Source organism: Mustela nivalis, assembly GCF_964662115.1.
Source record: "Mustela nivalis genome assembly, chromosome: 1".
Classification (NCBI taxonomy): Eukaryota; Metazoa; Chordata; class Mammalia; order Carnivora; family Mustelidae; genus Mustela; species Mustela nivalis.
Window position 1 is genome coordinate 123597171 of NC_139020.1, and position 19907 is coordinate 123617077.

Consider the following 19907-nt stretch of genomic DNA (forward strand, 5'->3'; position numbering starts at 1 on the left):
AACTCATAGCATTTTCTTTAGGATTAGACGGTTGGCTCACTGTTGAAAAGAACCTGTACCAAAATGTGTTTATACACACTTACATTCCCAGAGAGTTCAGTGTCAAATCCACAGGACAGCTTTCCTTGCTTCTTCAACTGTCTCAACGCCCATGCAGACAGAGGAGGCAGATCATGGGAAATAACCTGTCCCTGGCCTCACAAAGTCCCCTTGAGCTCTGCAATGAGGACTATACCTCCAGGAATCAAATATTCTTTAAAGGGAGAATAGTTAGAAACAAAAAAACTCACCCCTGGTACTCGACAAAATAGTGTATTATTTCTCCAGGCACAACCACTGGGCTCCACATCAAGAGATGCTTCATGTTGGTTGAGTGTACAGAGAGGTTCTGAGGGGCAGGCAGGATGGCCACTCCATCTGGGATTGAAGCATTTAGACAGGCTGACATGTGGGCTCATATCAGAGGAATGACACAGCTTCAAATCAGTTTCTATTAAAAGGCCTCACATGTTAATGAATCAGAAACAATTCTAATTTCATCATACTTGTGTTGATGCTAAATTTTTGCTATCATCATTATAACTCTGCCTTTGGTGATTAATGGCATATTAACATCAATAATAATAATGACTAATATTATGAGTACTTACTATGTTCTATCTAGGCCATGTGTTAGATTGGTAAATGACTATCTCATTTAATCTTCATGATCACACTGGGAGGTAAGGACCATTGGTTTCCCCATTGTACAAATGAAAAAACTGAAGCACATTATTTAAACTTTTATGTCAGACCCACCTAGATGCAGGCCTTGACTCTGCCACTTGCTATCCATGTGACCAAAGCCATGCAGTCTCCTGCCACTTTCTCATTACCTCCTTCTCCTGCTATTGCCATCCTCAGATACCAAAACACATCCCTTCACATCCCCCAAGAAGCCAAATGGAGCATCAGCTGCCAGCCGGGAAGTGCAGGCTCAGGTCTTCTGTGGAAGGAGTCCAATCCAGAAGGGCACCACCCCCAGTAGACCGCAGGACCCTAAGCCAGCTGGGCCCCACACATCTCCTCACACAGGTGTATGTGGTCTGCCCTGAGTGTGCCCCAGAGTGGTCTATGGTTTTCATGCAGTATCAAAGAGAACTGTAAAAGTGAACCTGCCCTCCTAAGGAGGTGGGCAGTCCTGGGGTCCATCCTTGCATGCATCCCAGGGTGTAGCCTGGATCTTCTGTTATGGTCTTTCTCCTCCCACTTTTACAAACTTCTCTTTTAATGCCTAACACCTGCCTTCCTTTGCTGTTACAACTGTAGCGATAACATTGATAAGAGTGTGGGAAGAACGGGGGCACTCACTCGGGTTTTTTCATCTCTGTGCCTGTCTCCAGATTGGCACCTGTTGTTCGTTATCAAGCCCTGTGACCATGAGGAGATGGGGGCTCCTGGGGACTTCCCGCCTAATGCCCTTGATTCTCTGATGTAGGACCCTGGTGATCTACCTCCATCTTACTCTCAGCATCCACAGCCTGCCCTGCAAGGAAACACCTGGGGTGCCCACAGGGTGGCTTCCTGCCATCCCCACTCAACTTTGCAATCACTTAAGAGATGAAAAGAAGAAGAGCCAGCTGCAGTGGAATGGCACAGGAGGGTGAGACATGGTCCTCTCCAACATCCTTCCTCTGGCAAAGTATATGTGTTGTATAACACATTTCTCTAGTCAGATATATGGGTATTATATAGCTATGTAAATATACAACTATAATTAGTAATTTTTATTTATTTTTTTTTAAAGATTTTATTTATTTATTTGATAGAGAGAGATCACAAGTAGGCAGAGAGGCAGGCAGAGAGAGAGAGAGGAGGAAGCAGACTCCCTGCTGAGCAGAGAGCCCAATGCGGGACTCGATCCCAGGACCCTGAGATCATGACCTGATCCGAAGGCAGCGGCTTAACCCACTGAGCCACCCAGGCACCCTAATTAGTAATTTTTAAACTCTCAAAAATTGGATCTCCAGGCCTAGAGGGTTTCACTGGAGAATGCCACCAATTATTAAAAATAAATAAATAAACACCGATTTTATACAACCTCTTCAAAAAATAAACATAAGAGAAAAACTTTCACCTCATTTTATAAAGTCAGTATTACCCTGAAACCATAATCAGACAAAGACAGTATGTATTTTTAAAAACAAAAATAAAACCCAACAGAACAACATATCTCATGCACTTAGATGCAAAAGTCATCAACAAAATACCAGCAATACAAATTTGGTATAAAAAAGATCATACACCATGACCAAGTGGGATTTATTCCAGGTATGCAAGGTTAGTTCAACATTTGAAAGTCAATTAATGTAATCCACCATATCAATAAACTAAAGAATACAGTCATATCAATTGACACAGAAAAGGTACTTATAAAATCTAACACTCATTTGTGATGTAAAAAAGAAAACATCTTTTTTCCAGTTAAGAACTGCAGGGAGTTATCTCAATTTGATCAAGGCCATCTACAAAAAACCTACAGCTAGTATCACACTTAATGGTGAAAGACTAAATGCTTTCCCCCTAAAATCAGGAACAAGGTAAGGATGTTCACTCTCACCACTTTTATTCAACATCGTACTGAATGTTATAGCAACTGCCATAAGGCAAACAAAAGATATAAAAGGCATTACAGATTGGAAATGAAGTAATGAAATTCCTCCTGTTTGCAGGTAACATGATAGGCTATATAGAAAATCCCATGGAATTGGGTACCTGGCTGGCTCAGTCAGTAGATCATGCAACTCTGGATCTCAGGATCATGAGTTTGAGCCCACACAACACACCCACATTGGGTGTTGAGAATACTTAAAAAAAAAATAAGCTGGAAGGAAGGAAAGAAAGAAGGAAGCGGGGGGAGGAGGAATCCCCACATAATCTACAAAAAAAAAAAAAAAAAAGAAAGACAAAAACTTCCTAAAACTAATAAGTGAGTTCATCAAATTCATAGGATCCAAGATAAACAAAAAATTAATTGTACTTCTACATATTAGTAATGAACACTTATACACCAAAGCTAGAAATACTACTGAAAATCACTAAAAAAAGAATGAAATACTTAGGTATAAGCATAGCAAAACATATCTAGGATTTGTATGGAGAAAACACCACAATGTTGGTGAAAGATTTCAAAGAAAATCTAAGTAAATGGACAGACACACTGTGTTGATGGATGGGATAATTCAACATAATTAAAATGGTAACTCCCCCAAATTGATATACAGGTTTAATGTAATTCCTATCAAAACCCATCAAGGGTTTTTGTAGATATAGACAGGGTGTTTTTTTTTTTTCCAAAATACATAAGAAAACGTAAAGGAACTAGCGTAACTAAGACAATTTTGAAAAATAATAAAATGAGAGGAATAAATCTACCCAATTTAAAGACTTATAGTAATTGAGGCTGTACGGTATTGGCAAAAAAAGAGAAAAAATAGACATTTATATCGATGACTCACGATAGAGTTCCCAGAAATAAATCGACACAAATATTCTCAACTGATTTTTGGCAAAGGCACAAAAGTAATTCAGTAGAAGAAGGATAGCCTTTTCAACCAACAATATTAGAACAATGGGACATCTGTAAGACAAATAATAATTATAATAAATCCCAGCCTAAATTTCATACCTTATTTAAAAATGAACTCGAAATGGATCATAGACTTTATGTAAATGTGAAACTCTAAAACTTTTAACAAAAAACATTAAGAAAATCTTCTGGGCTGGGGTGCCTGGGTGGCTCAGTCATTAAGTGTCTGCCTTCGGCCCAGGGCCCTGGGATTGAGCCCCGATTCAGGCTCCCTGCTTGGCGGGGAGTCTGCTTCTCCTTCTCCCACTCCCCCTGCTTGTGTTCCCTCTCTTGCTGTGTCTCTCTCTGTCAAATAAATAAATAAAATCTTAAGAAAGAAAGAGAGAGACAGAGAGAGAGAGAGAGAGAAAGGGAGTGAGGGAGGAAAGAAGGAAGGAAGGAAGGAAATCTTCAGGACTAAGCAAAGAGCTGATACCAAAAGCAAATTCATAAAAGGAAAAATTTATAATTTAACATCATCAAAACTAAAACCCTTTGTTCTGCAAAAGAACCTATTAAGAGAATGAGAAGACAGGTTACAAAATGGGAGAAAATCTTTGCAAGCTATGTATCTCACAAAGGACTCATGTCTAGAACATATAAAGAACTCTTAAAATTCAATAGTATAAAAGCAAATAGTAATTAAAAAATGGGTGAAAGATATGAAAAGACATTTCACTGAAGAGCACATACAGATGGCCAAAAAAAGTACATGAACAGGTGTTTTCTCTCAATTTCTCTCTCTTAAATAAATTAATTAAATATTTTTTTAAAAAGAAAAAGAAAACTGCTGCTTCTTTCTGAGGCCTAAAGGCAGCATCTTTGATATCCTTAGGCTATTCTTTTAGTGTATTCCAAATTTCATCTTTGTTTTGCCCATGTTTATGTAGCACATGTACATTGGGTATGAGATGGAAAGACAGTAATGCCCATGAGCTACAGATGCCAGGCAACATTTAATAGAATTACCTAGAAAGTATCATGGCACTGCATGAGGAAGATTCATTTTCTGCTAGGACACTAAATAGAAAATAGGAAATGACTCTATGAGATGGGAACTCAAGCACAAAAGGACTCTTTCCACCTTCAAAGGGTTAAAAAATCCTCTCCCACTGTTAAAGGGGGAAAAAGAAAACTCTCTTATCACACAGCATACTTATTAACAAGAAGTGTCATCAATCAGGCAGGAGCAACATGTATTGAAGTCAAGTCTCTGAAGAAACCAGGTAAAAGACTCTACCTGATGTAAATGTGCAATTGAAGAAATAAAGAATACAGTTGATCCTTGAACAACATGGGATTGAACTATGCAGGTCCACTTATACACAGATCTCTTTTGATAAATACAATACAGTAATTATTACCTCATGATTTTTTCTCCCAAAGAGAAGATTTATTTTTTTAACTTTTTTTTTTATTAACATATAATGTATTATTAGCCTCAGGGTACAGGTCTGTGAATCTTCAGGCTAACACACTTCACAGCACTCATCATATTACCTCATGATTTTCTTTTCTTTTTTTTTTTTTTTTAAGATTTTATTTACTTATTTGACACAGAGAGAAAGAGAGAGTGAGCACAAGCAGGAGGAGTGGCAGGCAGAAGGAGAGGGAGAAGCAGGCTCCCCAATGAGCAGGGAACCCGAAGCAGGGCCCGATCCCAGGACCGCGAGATCACCACCCGAGCCGAAGGCAAACGCTCAATCAACTGAGCCACCCAGGCACCCACCTCATGATTTTCTTAATGACATTTTCTTTTCTAGCTTACTTCATTATAAGAATAGAGGATATAATACATATAGCATACAAAATACGTGTTAATCAGCTGTTTATGATAACATTTGGTAAGACTTCTGTCAATAGCAGCCTATTAATAATTGTTTTAGAAAAGTTGAAAGTTCTATGGGAGGGTGCCTGGGTGGTTCATTGGTTAAGCATCTGACTCTTGATTCCCGCTTAGGTCATGATCTCAGGTTGGTGAAATCAAGCGCCGAATCACGCTCTGTGCTCAGCAGGGAGTCTGCTTCTCTCTCTCTCTCTCTGCTCCTACTTTTCCTAGTTGATCACTAGGAAATAAAATAAATATTTTATTTATCTAAAATAAATAAATAAAAATCTTTTTTTAAAAAATCTAAAAAAAGTTATAATGGATTTTTTACTATACCAGGATTGGTGTGTCGTTCAAGGCTTAACTGTATGTATAGCCAAGGGGAAAGAGAAGAGTAAACCTGAAGTGTGAACAGGACAGACAGACTAGCCACAGTGAGGAGGGTACAAAATCTCAAAGAATTATACATTTAGCCACATTGGATGAGGGTTCTCACCAGAGTTGGAGAGAGATGCTGGAACCCTCTATATAATCTTCTGGTTCCTTGTAAACATTTATGCTTTTGTTTCTATAGAATATTGTATTGTTCTCATTCTAGCAGTCTGACTGAAGTATCTTCAGAAAGATCACTGGGTGGAGCCTCTTTGGTAATTTTTCCAATAGAGACTTGAGCCTGGTGACCGTGACATGACTTAAGATTCAGCATGGGCAAACCTAAGCAACATATTTTGCATAGAGCTTCATTCACAATGCTGATCTCTCTCTCTCTTGCAGCCTAAGTGTTCTTTTGCTGTTGTAACAAATTAAGCATCTTATAAAACAACACAGATTTATTATGTTACAGTCTATAGTTCAGAAGTCTGACACAGGTCTCCAGGGGCCTGTGAGTTGGCAGGACTGCGTTTCTTCTAGAAGCTCCAGGGGAGAACCTGTTTCTTTACCATTCCAGCTACCAGAGGCCCCCTATATTCCTGCTAAAGGCCCCCATCCTCCATCTTTAAAGTCAACAATGGTTGATTGAGTCCCTTTCATGCTTCAAATTTCTCCAACTTTCTTTTCTGTCTTCCCATCTCTCTCTCTCTCACTGCATCCAGAATAGGTTCTCAGTTTTTATTTATTTTTTTAAAGATTTTATTTATTTATTTGACAGAGAGAGATTACAAGTAGGCAGAGAGAGAGAGAGGAGGAAGCAGGCTCCCTGCCAAGAGAGAGAGAGAGAGAAAGAGAGAGAGAGAGCGTGCACGCACACACAGGGGGAGTGGCAGAGGCAGAGGGAGAGGGAGAATCTCAAGCAGACTCCACTCTGAGGGTGGAGCCTGACTCAGGGCTTGATCCCAGGACACTAAGATCATGACCTGAGCCAAAATCAAGAGTCCAGTGCTTAACATACTGAGCCACCCAGGCAGTCCTGTTAAGTTTTGTTTTAAAATAATTTCAGACTTAGGTGCACCTGGATGGCTCAGTCAGCTGGGCATCTGGCTCTTGGTTTCAGCTAGGGTCATGATCTCAGGGTCGTGAGACTACCTAAATAGGTAGTCCACGTGAAAAATTCTCTCCCTCTGCCCCTCTCCCACTCACTCAAGTGCTCTCTCTCAAATAAATAAATCTTAGAAAAAATAATTTCAGACAGAGAGAAGAGCTACCAAAACAGTAGAGAAATCTCCTATATACACTCTAATTTAGCCTTCCATATGTATATAACCATAATTATGAAAATTAAGATATTAGCATTAGTACAGTATCATTAGTGAAGCTTCAGTCTTTATTTAAATGTGACCAGTTCTTCTCCTAATATCCTTCCTTTTTCCCAGGAACCAATTCAGGATCCTGCATTTAGTCTCCACCAAACTGTTTTCAGTCTTTGTCTTTATGACCTCAACTTTAAAAGTACTACTCAGGGAGAGGAGTCCAAGATGGTGGAGGAGCAAGAGACCTAAATTTCATCTGGTTAAAGGGAATTCAGAGAGAAAGCTATAATATTATTCTGAACACCTGCGAACTCAACCAGAGATGGAAGAAAAGAATTGCTGCAACTCTACAAATAGAAAAGCGACCACTTTCTGCAAGGTAGGAGGTGCACAGAAGTGAATCTGAGGTAATATTTGGGAAGCCAGACAGCAGGGGGAGGGAACCTCTATCAGCTGGGAGCCAGCAAGTGAGAGACCAGTGGAGCATGAAATCGGAACTTTCAAAAGTTTGCTCCGGTGAGGGACATCACTCAGGCAGCTAAGCAGGGAGGGATCCTCTAGGTCTCAGGAAGACCAGGGATGCCTAAGTGGCAGAGCTCCCAGGCATCAGACTGCGGAAGTCAGCTGCAAAGAGTGAGCCCAGGAGTGGGCTCTCAATTCATGGTTGCCATAAACCCTGGTCTGTGGCAGAACTGGCAAGACCCCCTTTCCTCCCCTGGGAGGAGGGGTAGGGGTGTAGAAGCAGGCCACAGGAATCTGCTGCGTTTGGAGACTCGAAAGCAGGTTGTGTGCCCGAGATAGAAATGTTCAGCCACAAGCTGGGTGAGCTCGGAGTCCAGCTGGAGACCAGGGAGCCAAGAGTGATTGACTGCTTTTTTCTGAGGGCTCATAGGAGAAGTGGGGCCCCGAGTTTCGGCTCTGGGGCCAGAGACTGAGAGGCCGCCATTTTCATTCTCATCCTCTAAAGCTACACAAAAGCCTCCAGGAAACAAAAGGTGCATAGAGGGCGCCTGGATGGCTCAGTGGGTTAAGCCTCTGCCTTTGGCTCAGGTCATGATCTCATCTTGGGATCGAGCCCCACATCGGGCTCTCAGCTTGGCAGGGAGCGTGCTTCCTTCTCTCTCTCTCTCTCTCTCTCCCCCCGCCTGCCTCTCTGCCTACTTGTGATCTCTCTCTGTCAAATAAATAAATAAAATCTTTTTTTTTTTTTTAAAGGGTGCATCGAGCAAACCTGAGCAGATTACTTTGTCTGGCCCCCGGCAAGGGCAGTGTCACTCAGCCCCTGGCAAAGACAACTGAGAATCAATCCAACAGGTCCCTCCCCCAGATCAACAAGAACATCTAGCCAAAACCAAGTTTACTGATCAAAGTGAACTACAGAACACCAGCACTAAGGGAATATAGCCCATAGAATTCATGACTTTTTTCCCATGATTCTTTAGTCTTGAAGTTTAATCTTTTTAATGGTCTTCTTTTTTTTTAGATTTTTCTTCCTTCCTTTCTCAAGCAACTTATTTTATCAAATTCTTTTTTAAAATATTTTTTAATTTTCATTTTTGCATTGACATTCTACCACTTCGCTGTATTTAATCTGATTTGTGTGTATATACATATATATATACACACACACATACACACACATACTGGGATAGATAGATAGATATCTATATCTATACATATATATATAACTGGCATGCAGTTTCTTCTAACAGATCAAAATACACCCAAAATATGGTATATGGCTCTGTTCTAGTCACCCGCCTGATCATATTCTCTCTCTCCCTATTTTTTTTGGGGGGGATGTCTTCTGTTTTGTTACATTTTTAAAAATTTTCATCTTTATAGTTACATTCTATCCTTTCAATGTGTTCAATGTATTTCATTTTATTTATATATATATATGTTTCTTTCTTTACAATTTTGGGTATAATTTCCTCTAATTAACTGACCAAAATACACTCAAGAGATAGTGTATTTCTATTCTGTTCACCTGTCTGTTTATATCCCTTCCTTTTTTTCTTTATTATTGTTTTTGTTGTTTTTCTTTTTTTTTTCTTGTCTTTTAATTTCCATTTTTATAGTTATATTCTATCCTTTCATTATATTTCATTTTATTTTTGTACATATGTAAGTTTTTCTTTCTTTACAACTTTGGGGTCTAGTTTTCTAAAAAAAAAAAAAAACAGACCAAAATACACAGAATCAGGTGTATTGCTCTATTCTTCTCACCTGTCTGATTATATTCTTTTTTTTTCCCCCTCTTAGTTTTGGGTCTCTTCCTATTTGTTTAGTGTATATTTCTCTGGAGTCATTGTTGCCATTTTAACATTTTGTTCTCTCATCCATCTATTCTTCTCTGGACAGAACACAAGACAGAAAAACTCACTTCAGAAAAGAGAACAAGAGGCAGTACTGACTGCCAGGGACCTAATCTATGGACAATAGTAAGATGTCAGAACCAAAGTTCAGAATAATGATTACAAAGATACTAGGTGGGCTTGTAAAAAGCATAAAAGAGACTAGAGAATCCTTTTCTGGAGAATTTAAAGAACTAAAATCTAACCAAATTGAAATAAAAAAGGCTATCAGTGAGAGGCTATCAAGAATGGAGGCTCTAGGGACGCCTGGGTGGCTCAGTTGGTTGGATGACTGCCTTCGGCTCAGGTCATGATCCCGGAGTCCTGAGATCAAGTCCCGCATCAGGCTCCCAACTCCATGGGGAGTCTGCTTCGCTCTCTGACCTTCTCCTCGCTCATGCTCTCTCTCACTGTCTCTCTCTCAAATAAAAAATAAAATCTTTAAAAAAAAAAAAAAGAATGGAGGCTCTAACTGCTAGGATAAATGAGGCAGAAGAGAGAATTAGTGATATAGGAGAGCAATTAATGGAGAAAAAAGAAGCTGAGAAAAAGAGAGATAAACAACTACTGGATCACAAGAGGAGAATTCAAGACATAAGTGATACCATAAAGCAAAACAATATTAGAATAATTAGGATCCCAGAAGAAGAGGAAAGAGAGAGGGGGGCAGAAGATATATTGGAGCAAATTACACCTGAGAACTTCCCTAATCTGGGGAAGGAAACAGGCATCAAAATCTAGGAGGCACAGAGATTTTTGAGGGGGCTCAAAAATCAATAAAAATGGATATATATATCCAACACATAATAGTGAAACTTACACATCTTAGAGACAAAGAGAAAATCCTGAAAGCATCTTGTAACTTACAAGGGTAGAAACATTAGATTGGCAGCAGATCTATCCATAGAGACCTGGCAGGCCAGAAGAAAATGGCATGATATATTCAGGGTGCTAAATGAGAAAAGTATGTAACCAAGAATGCTTTATTCAGCTAGGATGTCATTCAAAATGGAGAGATAAAAAACTACCGGGACAAATAGAAAAAAAGAATTTGTCGGGGCACCTGGGTGGCTCAGTGGGTTAAGCCTCTGCCTTCGGCTCAGGTCATGATTCCAGGGTCCTCGGATCGAGCCCCCATCAGGCTCTCTGCTCAACAGGGAGCCTGCTTCCTTCTCTCTCTCTGCCTGCCTCTCTGCCTACTTGTGATCTGTCAAATAAATAAATAAAATCTTTAAATAAAATAAATAAAATCTTAAAAAAAGAATTTGTCATCTCCAGACCAGCCCTATAATAAATATTGAAAGGAACCCTCTAGGCAAAGAGAAAGACAAAAAGTAACATAGACCCAAAAGGAATAGAGACAATATACAGTAACAGTCACCTTATAGGCAAAACAGTCAATACAACAGCATTAAATTCATATCTCTCAATAGTTATTCTGAATGTAAACAGGCTAAAATGTCCCAATCAAAAGACACAGGGTATCAGAATGGATAAAAAAGCAAGAACCATTGCTATGCTCTCTGCCAGAGACTTGGTTTAGACTCAAAGACACCTCCAGATTTAAAGTGGGGGAGTAGAGGAGGGCCTGAGTGGCTCAGTGGTTAAGCCTCTGCCTTCTGCTCAGATCATGATCTCAGAGTCCTGGGATCAAGCCCTGCATCAGGCTCTCTGCTCAGCCCCAATCTCTCTGCCTCCCTCTCTGCCCACTTGTGATCTCCCTCTCTGTCAAATAAAAAAGTAAAATCTTTAAGTCTAAAATCTTTAAAAAACAATTAAAAATAAAGTGAGGGGGTAGAAAATCATTTGTCATGGTAATGGACATCAAAAGAAAGCTGTGGTGGCCATCCTTATATCAGACAAATTAGATTTTAAACTAAAGACTGTAATAAGAGATGAGGAAGGACACTAGATCACAATTAAAATGTCTATTCAACAAGATCTAACAATTATAAATATTTATGCCCCTAACATGTGTGCAGCCAATTATATAAGCCAATTAATAACAAAATCAAAGAAATATATTGATAATAATACAATAACAATAGGGAACTTCAATACCCCACTCACTGAAATGGACAGATCACCTAAGCAGAAGATTAACAAGGAAATTAGGGCTTTGAATGACACACTGGACCAGATGGGATGTCACAGATATATTCAGAGCATTCCATATTAAAGCAACAGAATACACATTCTTCTCGAGGGCACATGAAATATTCTCCAGAATAGATCACATCCTGGGTCAGAAATCAGGTCTCAACCAGTATCAAAAGACTGGGATTGTTCCCACATGTTTTTGGATCACGATGCTTTGGAACTGGAACTCAATCACAAGAAGAAAGTTAGAAAGAACGCAAATACATGGAGGTTAAAGAACATCCTATTAATGAATGAATGGGTCAACCAGGAAATTAAAGAAGACTAAAAAAAAATTAATGGAAACAAATGAAAATGAAAACATAACTCTTCAAAATCTTTGGGATGCAGCAAAAAGGGTCCTAAAAAGGAAGTATATAGCAATACAAGCCTTTCCCAAGAAACAAGAAAGGTCTCAAATACACAACCTAATGCTACATGTAAAGGAGCTGGGAAAGAAAGGCAAATAAAGCCTAACCCCAGCAGAAGAGAAATAATCTAGAGCAGAAATCATTGAAATAGAAACCAAAAGAACAGTAGAAGAAATAAAACAACAACAACAAAAAGAACAACAAAGAACTGGTTCTTTGAAAGAATTAATAAGATTGATAAACCCTTGGCCAGACTTATCAAAAAGAAAAGAGAAAGACCTCAAATAAATAAAATAATGAATGAAAGAGATCACAACCAATACCAAAGAAATATAAACAATTGTAAGAACATATTATGAGCAACTATATGCCAACAAACTAGACAATCTGGAAGAAACTGTTGCTTTCCTAGAAATATACAGACTACCGAACTGAACCACAAATAAATAGAAAACCTGAAGAGACTATAACCAGGAAGGAAATTGAAACAGTAATCAAAAATCTTCCAATACGGGCGCCTGGGTGGCTCAGTGGTTAAGCCGCTGCCTTCGGCTCAGGTCATGATCTCAGGGTCCTGGGATCGAGTCCCGCATTGGGCTCTCTGCTCAGCAGGGAGCCTGCTTCCTCCTCTCTCTCTCTGCCTGCCTCTCTGCCTACTTGTGATTTCTCTCTGTCAAATAAATAAATAAATAAAATCTTAAAAAAAAAAAAAAAAAAAAAAAAAAAAATCTTCCAATAAACAAGAGCCCATGGCCAAATGGCTTCCCAGGGGAATTTTACCAAACATTTAAAGAAGAATTAATACCTATTCTCCTGAAAGTGTTCAAAAAAAAAAAAAAAGAAATAGAAGGAAAACTTCCAAACTCCTTTTATGAGGCCACCATTACCTTGATCCCAAAACCAGATAAAGACCCCACCAAAAAGGAGAATTACAAACCAATATCATGGTTACAAAAATTCTCACCAAGATACTAGTCAAAAAGATTCAACAGAACATTAAGAGCATTATTCACCACAACCCAGTGAGATTTATTCCTGGGCTGCAAGGCTGATTCAACATCTGCAAATCAATCAATGCAATACACTACATAAATAAAAGAAAGTACAAGAACCAAATGATCCTCTCAACTGATGCAGGAAAAATATTTGTCCAAGTACAGCATCCTTTCTTGATTAAAACTCTTCATAGTGTACATACCTCAATATCATAAAAGCCATCTATGAAAAACCCACAGCAAATATCATTCTCAATGGGGGAAAAGCTGACAGCCTTTCCCCTAAGGTCAAACATAGCAGGAATGTCCACTATCACCACTGCTATTCAATATTGTACTAGAAGTCTTAACCTCAGCAATCAGACAAAACAACAAAAAAATAGAAGGCATCTGAACTAACAAAAAAGAAGTCAAACTCTTACTCTTTGCAGATGGCATGTGGAAAACCCAAAAGACTCCACTCCAAAACTACTAGAACTCATACAGTAATTCAGTAAAGTGTCAGGATATAAAATCAATGCACAGAAATCAGTTGCATTTCTATAAACCAACAAGAAGACAGAAGAAAGAGAAATTAAGGAGTTGATCCCATTTACAATTGCACCCAAAACTATAAGATACCTATGAATAAACTTAACTAAAGAGGCAAAGGATCTGTACTCAGAAAACTATAAAGTACTCATGAAAGAAATTGAGAAGGACACAACGAAATGGAAAAATGTTCCATGCTCATGGACTGGAAGACAAATATTGTTAAGAGGTCTATGCTACCTAGAGCAATCTACACATTTAATGCAATCCCTATCAAAATACCTTCGACTTTTTGGGGTGCCTGGGTGGCTCAGTGGGTTAAGACTCTGCCTTAGGCTCAGGTCATGATCTCAGGGTCCTGGGATAGAGCCCCACATTGGGCTCTCTGCTCAGCAGGGAGCCTGCTTCCTCCTCTCTCTCTCTGCCTGCCTCTCTGCCTACTTGTGATCTCTGTCTGTCAAATAAATAAATAAAATCTTAAAAAAAAAATACCTTTGACTTTTTTTCACAGAAATGGAACAAATTATCCTAAAATTTGTGTGGAACCAGAAAAGACCCTGAATAGAAGAGGAATATTGAAAAAGAAAGCCAAAGTTGGCAGCATCACAATTCCAGACTTCAAGCTTGATTACAAAGCTGTCATCATCAAGACAGTATGGTACTGGCACAAAAACAGACACATAGATCAATGGGACAGAATAGAGAGCCCAGAAATAGGCCCGAAACAATATGGTCAACTAATCTTCGACAAAGTACAGAAGAATGTCTAATGGAAAAAAGACAGTCTCTTCAATAAATGGTGTTGGGAAAATTGGACAGCCACATGCCGAAGAATGAAAATGGACCATTTCCTTACACCACACACAAAAATTGACTCAAAATGGTTGAAAACCTTCAATGTGAGAAGAGGAACCCATCAAAATCCTTGAGGAGGGGCACCTGGGTGGCTCAGTGGGTTAAGCCGCTGCCTTCAGTTCAGGTCATGATCTCAGGGTCCTGGGATCAAGTCCCGCATCAGGCTCTCTGCTTAGCAGGGAGCCTGCTTCCGTCTCTCTCTCTCTCTCTCTCTCTCTGCCTGCCTCTCTGTCTACTGTGATCTCTCTCTGTCAAATAACTAAATAAATTCTTTAAAAAAACAAAATAAAATTTAAAAAATAAAAAAAAAAATCCTTGAGGAGAGGGACGCCTGGGTGGCTCAGTGGGTTGGGCCTCTGCCTTCAGCTCAGGTCAGGATCTCAGGGTCCTGGGATCAAGTCCGGCATAGGGCTCTCTGCTTGGGTCGGGGGGGGGGGCTGCTTCCCCCCCCCCCCCCCCCGCCTGCTTCTCTGCCTACTTGTGATCTCTCTCTGCCCATGAATAAATAAGAATCTTTAAAAAAAAAAATGCTTGAGGAGAACACAGGCACCAACCTCTTAACCTCAGCTGCAGCAACTTCTTCCTAGAAACATAGCCAAAGGCAAGGGAAGCAAGGGCAAAAATGAACTATTGGGACTTCATCAATATAAAAGCTTTTGCACAGCAAAGGAAACAGTCAACAAAACCAAAATACAATCAACAGAATGGAGAAGATATTTGCAAATGACATATCAGACAATGGGCTACTACCCTAAATCTATAAAGAACTTATCAAACTCAACACCCAAGAAACAAAAAATCCAATCAAGAAACAGGCAGAAGACATGAACAGACATTTCTGCAAAGAAAACATCCAGATGGCCAACACACACATGAAAAAGTACTCAACATCACTCAGCATCAGGAAAATACAGATTAAAACCACAATGAGATCTACCCCCTCATTCCAGTCAGAGTGGCTAAAATTAACAAGTCAGGAAACAACAGATGTTGGCAAGGATGTAGAGAATGGGGAACACTCCTATACTGTTGGTGGGAATGCAAGCTGGTATAGCCAATCACTCTGGAAAACAGTATGGAGTTTCCTCAGAAAGTTGAAAGTAGAGCTACCCTATGACCCAGAAATTGTATTACTGGAGTAAATTTGTATTTACCCCAAAGATACAAATGTAGTGATCTCAAGGGGCACGTGCACCACAATGTTTATAATAGCAATGTCCAAAATAGCCAAACTATGGAAAGAGCCCAGATGTCCATCAACAGATGAATGGATAAAGAAAATGTGGTAGGGATGCTTGAGTGGCTCAGTCGGTTAAGCATCTGCCTTCAGCTCAGGTCATGATCCCGGGGTCCTGGAATTGAGTCCGGCATTGGGCTCCATGATCAGTGGGAAGTCTGTTTCTGCCTCTGCCTGTTGCTCCTCCTGCTCGTGCTCTCTCTCTCTCTGTCTTATAGATAAATAAAATCTTTTTAAAAATGTGATAAGTACATGTGTGTATGTGCACGCATACACACACAATGGAATATTACACAGCCATCAAAAAATGAAATCTTGTCATTTGCAATGACATGGATGGAACTAGAGGGTATTATGCTAAGAGAATTAAGTCAATCAGAGAAAGACAATTATCACATGATCTCACTGATATGTGGGATTTGAGAAACAAGGCAGAGGATCATAGGAGAAGAGAGCAAAAAATGAAACAAGATGAAACCAGAGAGAGAGAGACAAACCATAGGAGACTGTTAATCATAGGAAACAAACATGGTTGCTGGAGGTGGGGGGATGGGATAACTTGGTGATAGACATTGGAGAGGGCACATGATATAAGATTGATGAATCACAGGTCTGTACCACTGAAACAAATAATGCATTATATGTTAATTTTAAAAGAGTACTTGTCAGTTGTTTTGTAGAATATTCCTCAATTTGAGTTTATCTGATTTTTCCCATAATTTGACTGAGGTAATATATTTTTGGCATGTATTCACAGGGAGTTCATGATGTAAGTGTCTTATGGGTGATGTTAACCTTGGTGACTTGGTTAAGGTGGTATCTCTACTATAAAAGTTATCATTTCTCTTTTTATAATTAATAAATAACTTAGAGGACATACTTTGACACTGTGTGACTATTCCCCTTCTCAAACTTTTATCCATTAGTTTTAGTACTTACTAGTGGCTATTATTTGTAACAATTATTGCTCTGATGTTCTAATTCACCATGATTTACTGTTTATTAATTGGAATTCTGTAAGGAAGAGCTGTTCTTTCTCCACTATTCATTCATTCATTCATTCATTCATTTATTTAACTACTTACATTAGTATGGGGTCATGAATATGAATAACAGAGTTTCTACATATCTTTCACCCAGCTTCCTCTAATACTAACATCTTACATAACCATGATGTATTTGTCAAAACTAAGAAACCAACAACATTGGTACATTACCATTAACCAAACTCTACACTTGCTTGAATTTTGTTAGGTTTTTCACTAATGTTCTTTTTTCCAATCCAGGATCCAATCCAGGATACTCGTTTCACTTAGGGCTCCGTCCTTTTTTGAGTACTTTCTTACTCACTACAAATGCTCCAGACTTGTATTTCATTTTCTCTGCCCAGTCCTGGAATAAACCACTTCTCTAAGGAGCCCCAGATAGGGAGTTTTGAAAAATTCCAATGCCCAGAAAGCACCCTAGATTAATTCAGAATCTCTGGCTCTTGAAACCCGGGCATTTATAGTTTTAAAAGCTCCCCAGATGATTGCAATGTGCATTTGAGACTGAGTACTATTAATGCAGATCTTACCTCTTATTGCCAAAGAATAGTTGAAACTATAATGGTCAATTCCCTAATGCCAAAGACTTAAATATATTTCCCATCAGGCTCTTATGTTCCCTGAAGACAAGGGATTCCAATTTATTCTTCTATAATCAGCACCTAGCCCAGAACCTAGCACATAGAAGGTAAGAGAAATGTCATTTAATGAAAATTAAGTAAGTGAATTAGGTGTTGGCTCCCTTAATAAAATTAGCCTCAGCCTTACTTCCTTTTTCCTAATCTCCTATTTTATATAGGATGTTTTTGCTACTAAGTAAGGCTGCCCACCACAAAGCCCTTGGGCAAATTTTCCAGACAGAAATCCTTGTATCTCCTCTTTAGAATGATGCCAATACTGGCTTCCTACCACTGAGTCTACTGCCAGCTCCTCTCACTTGGGTTCCTTTCTGCCACTTCTACCCTCCAACAGCCTTTATAGCAAATGCTCAGAAGAGGTAGCAGCATCTTTATTCCCTGTACTTTGTCTGTCCTCCCTTTTCCCTTCCTGCTTCAGTGTCTCAGCTTCTTTTCGAGAGAGATACAGAGGGCACAGACTCTGGAACTAGCAAATCAGAGTCAAATCCCAATTCTCTGACTTACTATATGTAAATACTTAGGCAAATTACTGAACCTCTCTGAGTCTGTTTCATGGTATAAAGTGGGTGTAATACCACCTACTTTGCAGGATTTTGAGAAGTCAAGAGAACATTTTTGCTAAACTAGAGCACTGTGTGAGCTCAGAAACAGCCACTATGATTGTTGTTGCTGCTATTGCTATTAATGTTGTTGGTAGTAGTAGTAGTGGCAGTAGTAGTAGGAGGAGTGGTGGTGGTAGTAGTAGTAGTAGTACTAGTAGGAATCAGTAGTAGTAGTAGTAGTAGTAGTGATCAGTTTCCTGAATCACACACTATTATTTGGAAGGAACAGCGCAAGGCAAATGAATTCTATAAAGGTGAGCAAGAATTTCTACCCACCTATCCTGGGATCTAGAGTAATAGAAGTTCATTTAGAATTTGCAGAATTCTTTGCAATCACCTACACCATCCAGAGGAAATGGTCAAAATTGTATAAAGGCAACCTCAACTAAAGCAATTATTTGCTGAGAACACCATCTGTTTACGTAACCCACAGATAATAATAATTAACCTGGAGGTGGCACACATGGACATCTTCAGAGTGCTTTCGTTTGCATCATCTCATTTAATTAAAACACCTCCCAATCTCAAGGTGGCTATTTTTTTTTAACCATTTCACTGATGAGGAAAATGAAGTTGTATGATACAGTCGCTGAGCTAGCAAGTGATGGAGTCAAAACTCACACAGGTGTCTCTGATTGGGACATCCTTGTGGTTTCCATTACTGTTTTTTTTTTTGGTTTTTGGTTCTCTGTATAGGTTTATAGGTGGCAGAAGACCACACTCATTTCCAGCTCTGTTTGAAACAGGAGTTTTCAGGAAAGGCTTAAAAGACTTGGGACGCCTGGGTGGCTCAGTTGGTTAAGCAGCTGCCTTCGGCTCAGGTCATGATCCCAGTGTCCTGGGATCGAGTCCCACATCGGGCTCCTTGCTCAGCAGGGAGCCTGCTTCTCCCTCTGCCTCTGCCTACCTCTTTGTCTGCCTGTGCTTGCTCGCTCTCTCTCCCTCTGTCTCTGGCAAATAAATAAATAAAATCTTAAAAAAAAAAAAAAAAGACTGGACTGTCTCACTGAAGAAAATGCCAAATTTAAAAATGGGTGAAGTGGAGCGCCTGGGTGGCTCAGTTGGTTAAGCCTCTGCCTTTGGCTCAGGTCATGATCTCAGGGTCCTGGGATCGAGTCCCACATCGGGCTCTCCGCTGAGCGGGGAGCCTGCTTCCCCCTTTCTCTCTGTCTGACTCTCTGCCTGCTTGTGATCTCTCTGTCAAATAAATAAATAAAATCTTTAAAAAAATAAAAGTAAAAATAAAAATGGGCGAAGGGAGTCAAAAGGTACAAATTTCCAGTTTTAAGTGAAAAAGGTAAGTCCTGGGGATGTAATGTACAGCATGGTATCTATAGTTATTAATACTGCTTGCAGATTTTAAGGTATTTAAATAGCACTGTATTGCATCACAAGAAAAAAAAAATGTGTAACTCACCAACTAGACTCCAAGACCTGACCTTCACTGCCCACCTGCTTGTACTCACTAACCTTTGTTCTATATTTTTCCTTAAGCTCTTCTTTTTGGCTTACCTCTTAACTCAGGCAAATGAAACCCAAACCTACCCCCAGGGGATGGCGATGGCCCTGGCACCACCTCCTACTATCCCAGATGACTCAGACTGCTTGAGCTAAACCTAGGCTAAGGCCTATGCAGATGGACCATGGAGTGACCTGTGGAATGACCAGCAATTACCTTTACCTCATGGTAAAGGAGAAGCACAAGTCTCATTTACATAATGTACAATGTGTGCCTAGGCATGTTTCCTTACAGCACATGTGCAAAGTTATGTCCCCCTCTACATACCATGACAGGGTTTTCCTATCTAAAATATTCATTCTAACTCTAAACAAAAGGAACCCATCCACCCTGGGGGAGTTACCGCTTTGGAAGCCATTTGTCATCTCCTTATTTGTTGCAAATAGAAGTTTTCCTTGTGCAACAAATTAACTTGCAGTTTCTGACTCATCAAGGAGCCAACTCGCATTGGTTCGGTTACATAACTATGTATGATGATGGATGTTAACCATCAT

General features: G+C 39.6%; 1 protein-coding gene across 5 annotated transcripts in view; it reads right to left on the minus strand.

Annotated features, from left to right (window-relative positions):
- IL20RB (interleukin 20 receptor subunit beta) overlaps positions 1-19907 on the minus strand; it is a 50776-nt gene that overhangs the window by 18916 nt on the left and 11953 nt on the right. For 4 of the 5 annotated variants that reach the window (XM_082691034.1, XM_082691031.1, XM_082691035.1 and 1 more), the window contains exon 2: positions 291-417. In XM_082691034.1, the coding sequence (XP_082547160.1) occupies positions 291-417 (127 nt within the window). Of the gene's footprint in view, positions 1-290; positions 418-17184; positions 17329-19907 lie in introns of all 5 variants that reach the window. The other variant, XM_082691033.1, reaches the window with a different exon arrangement.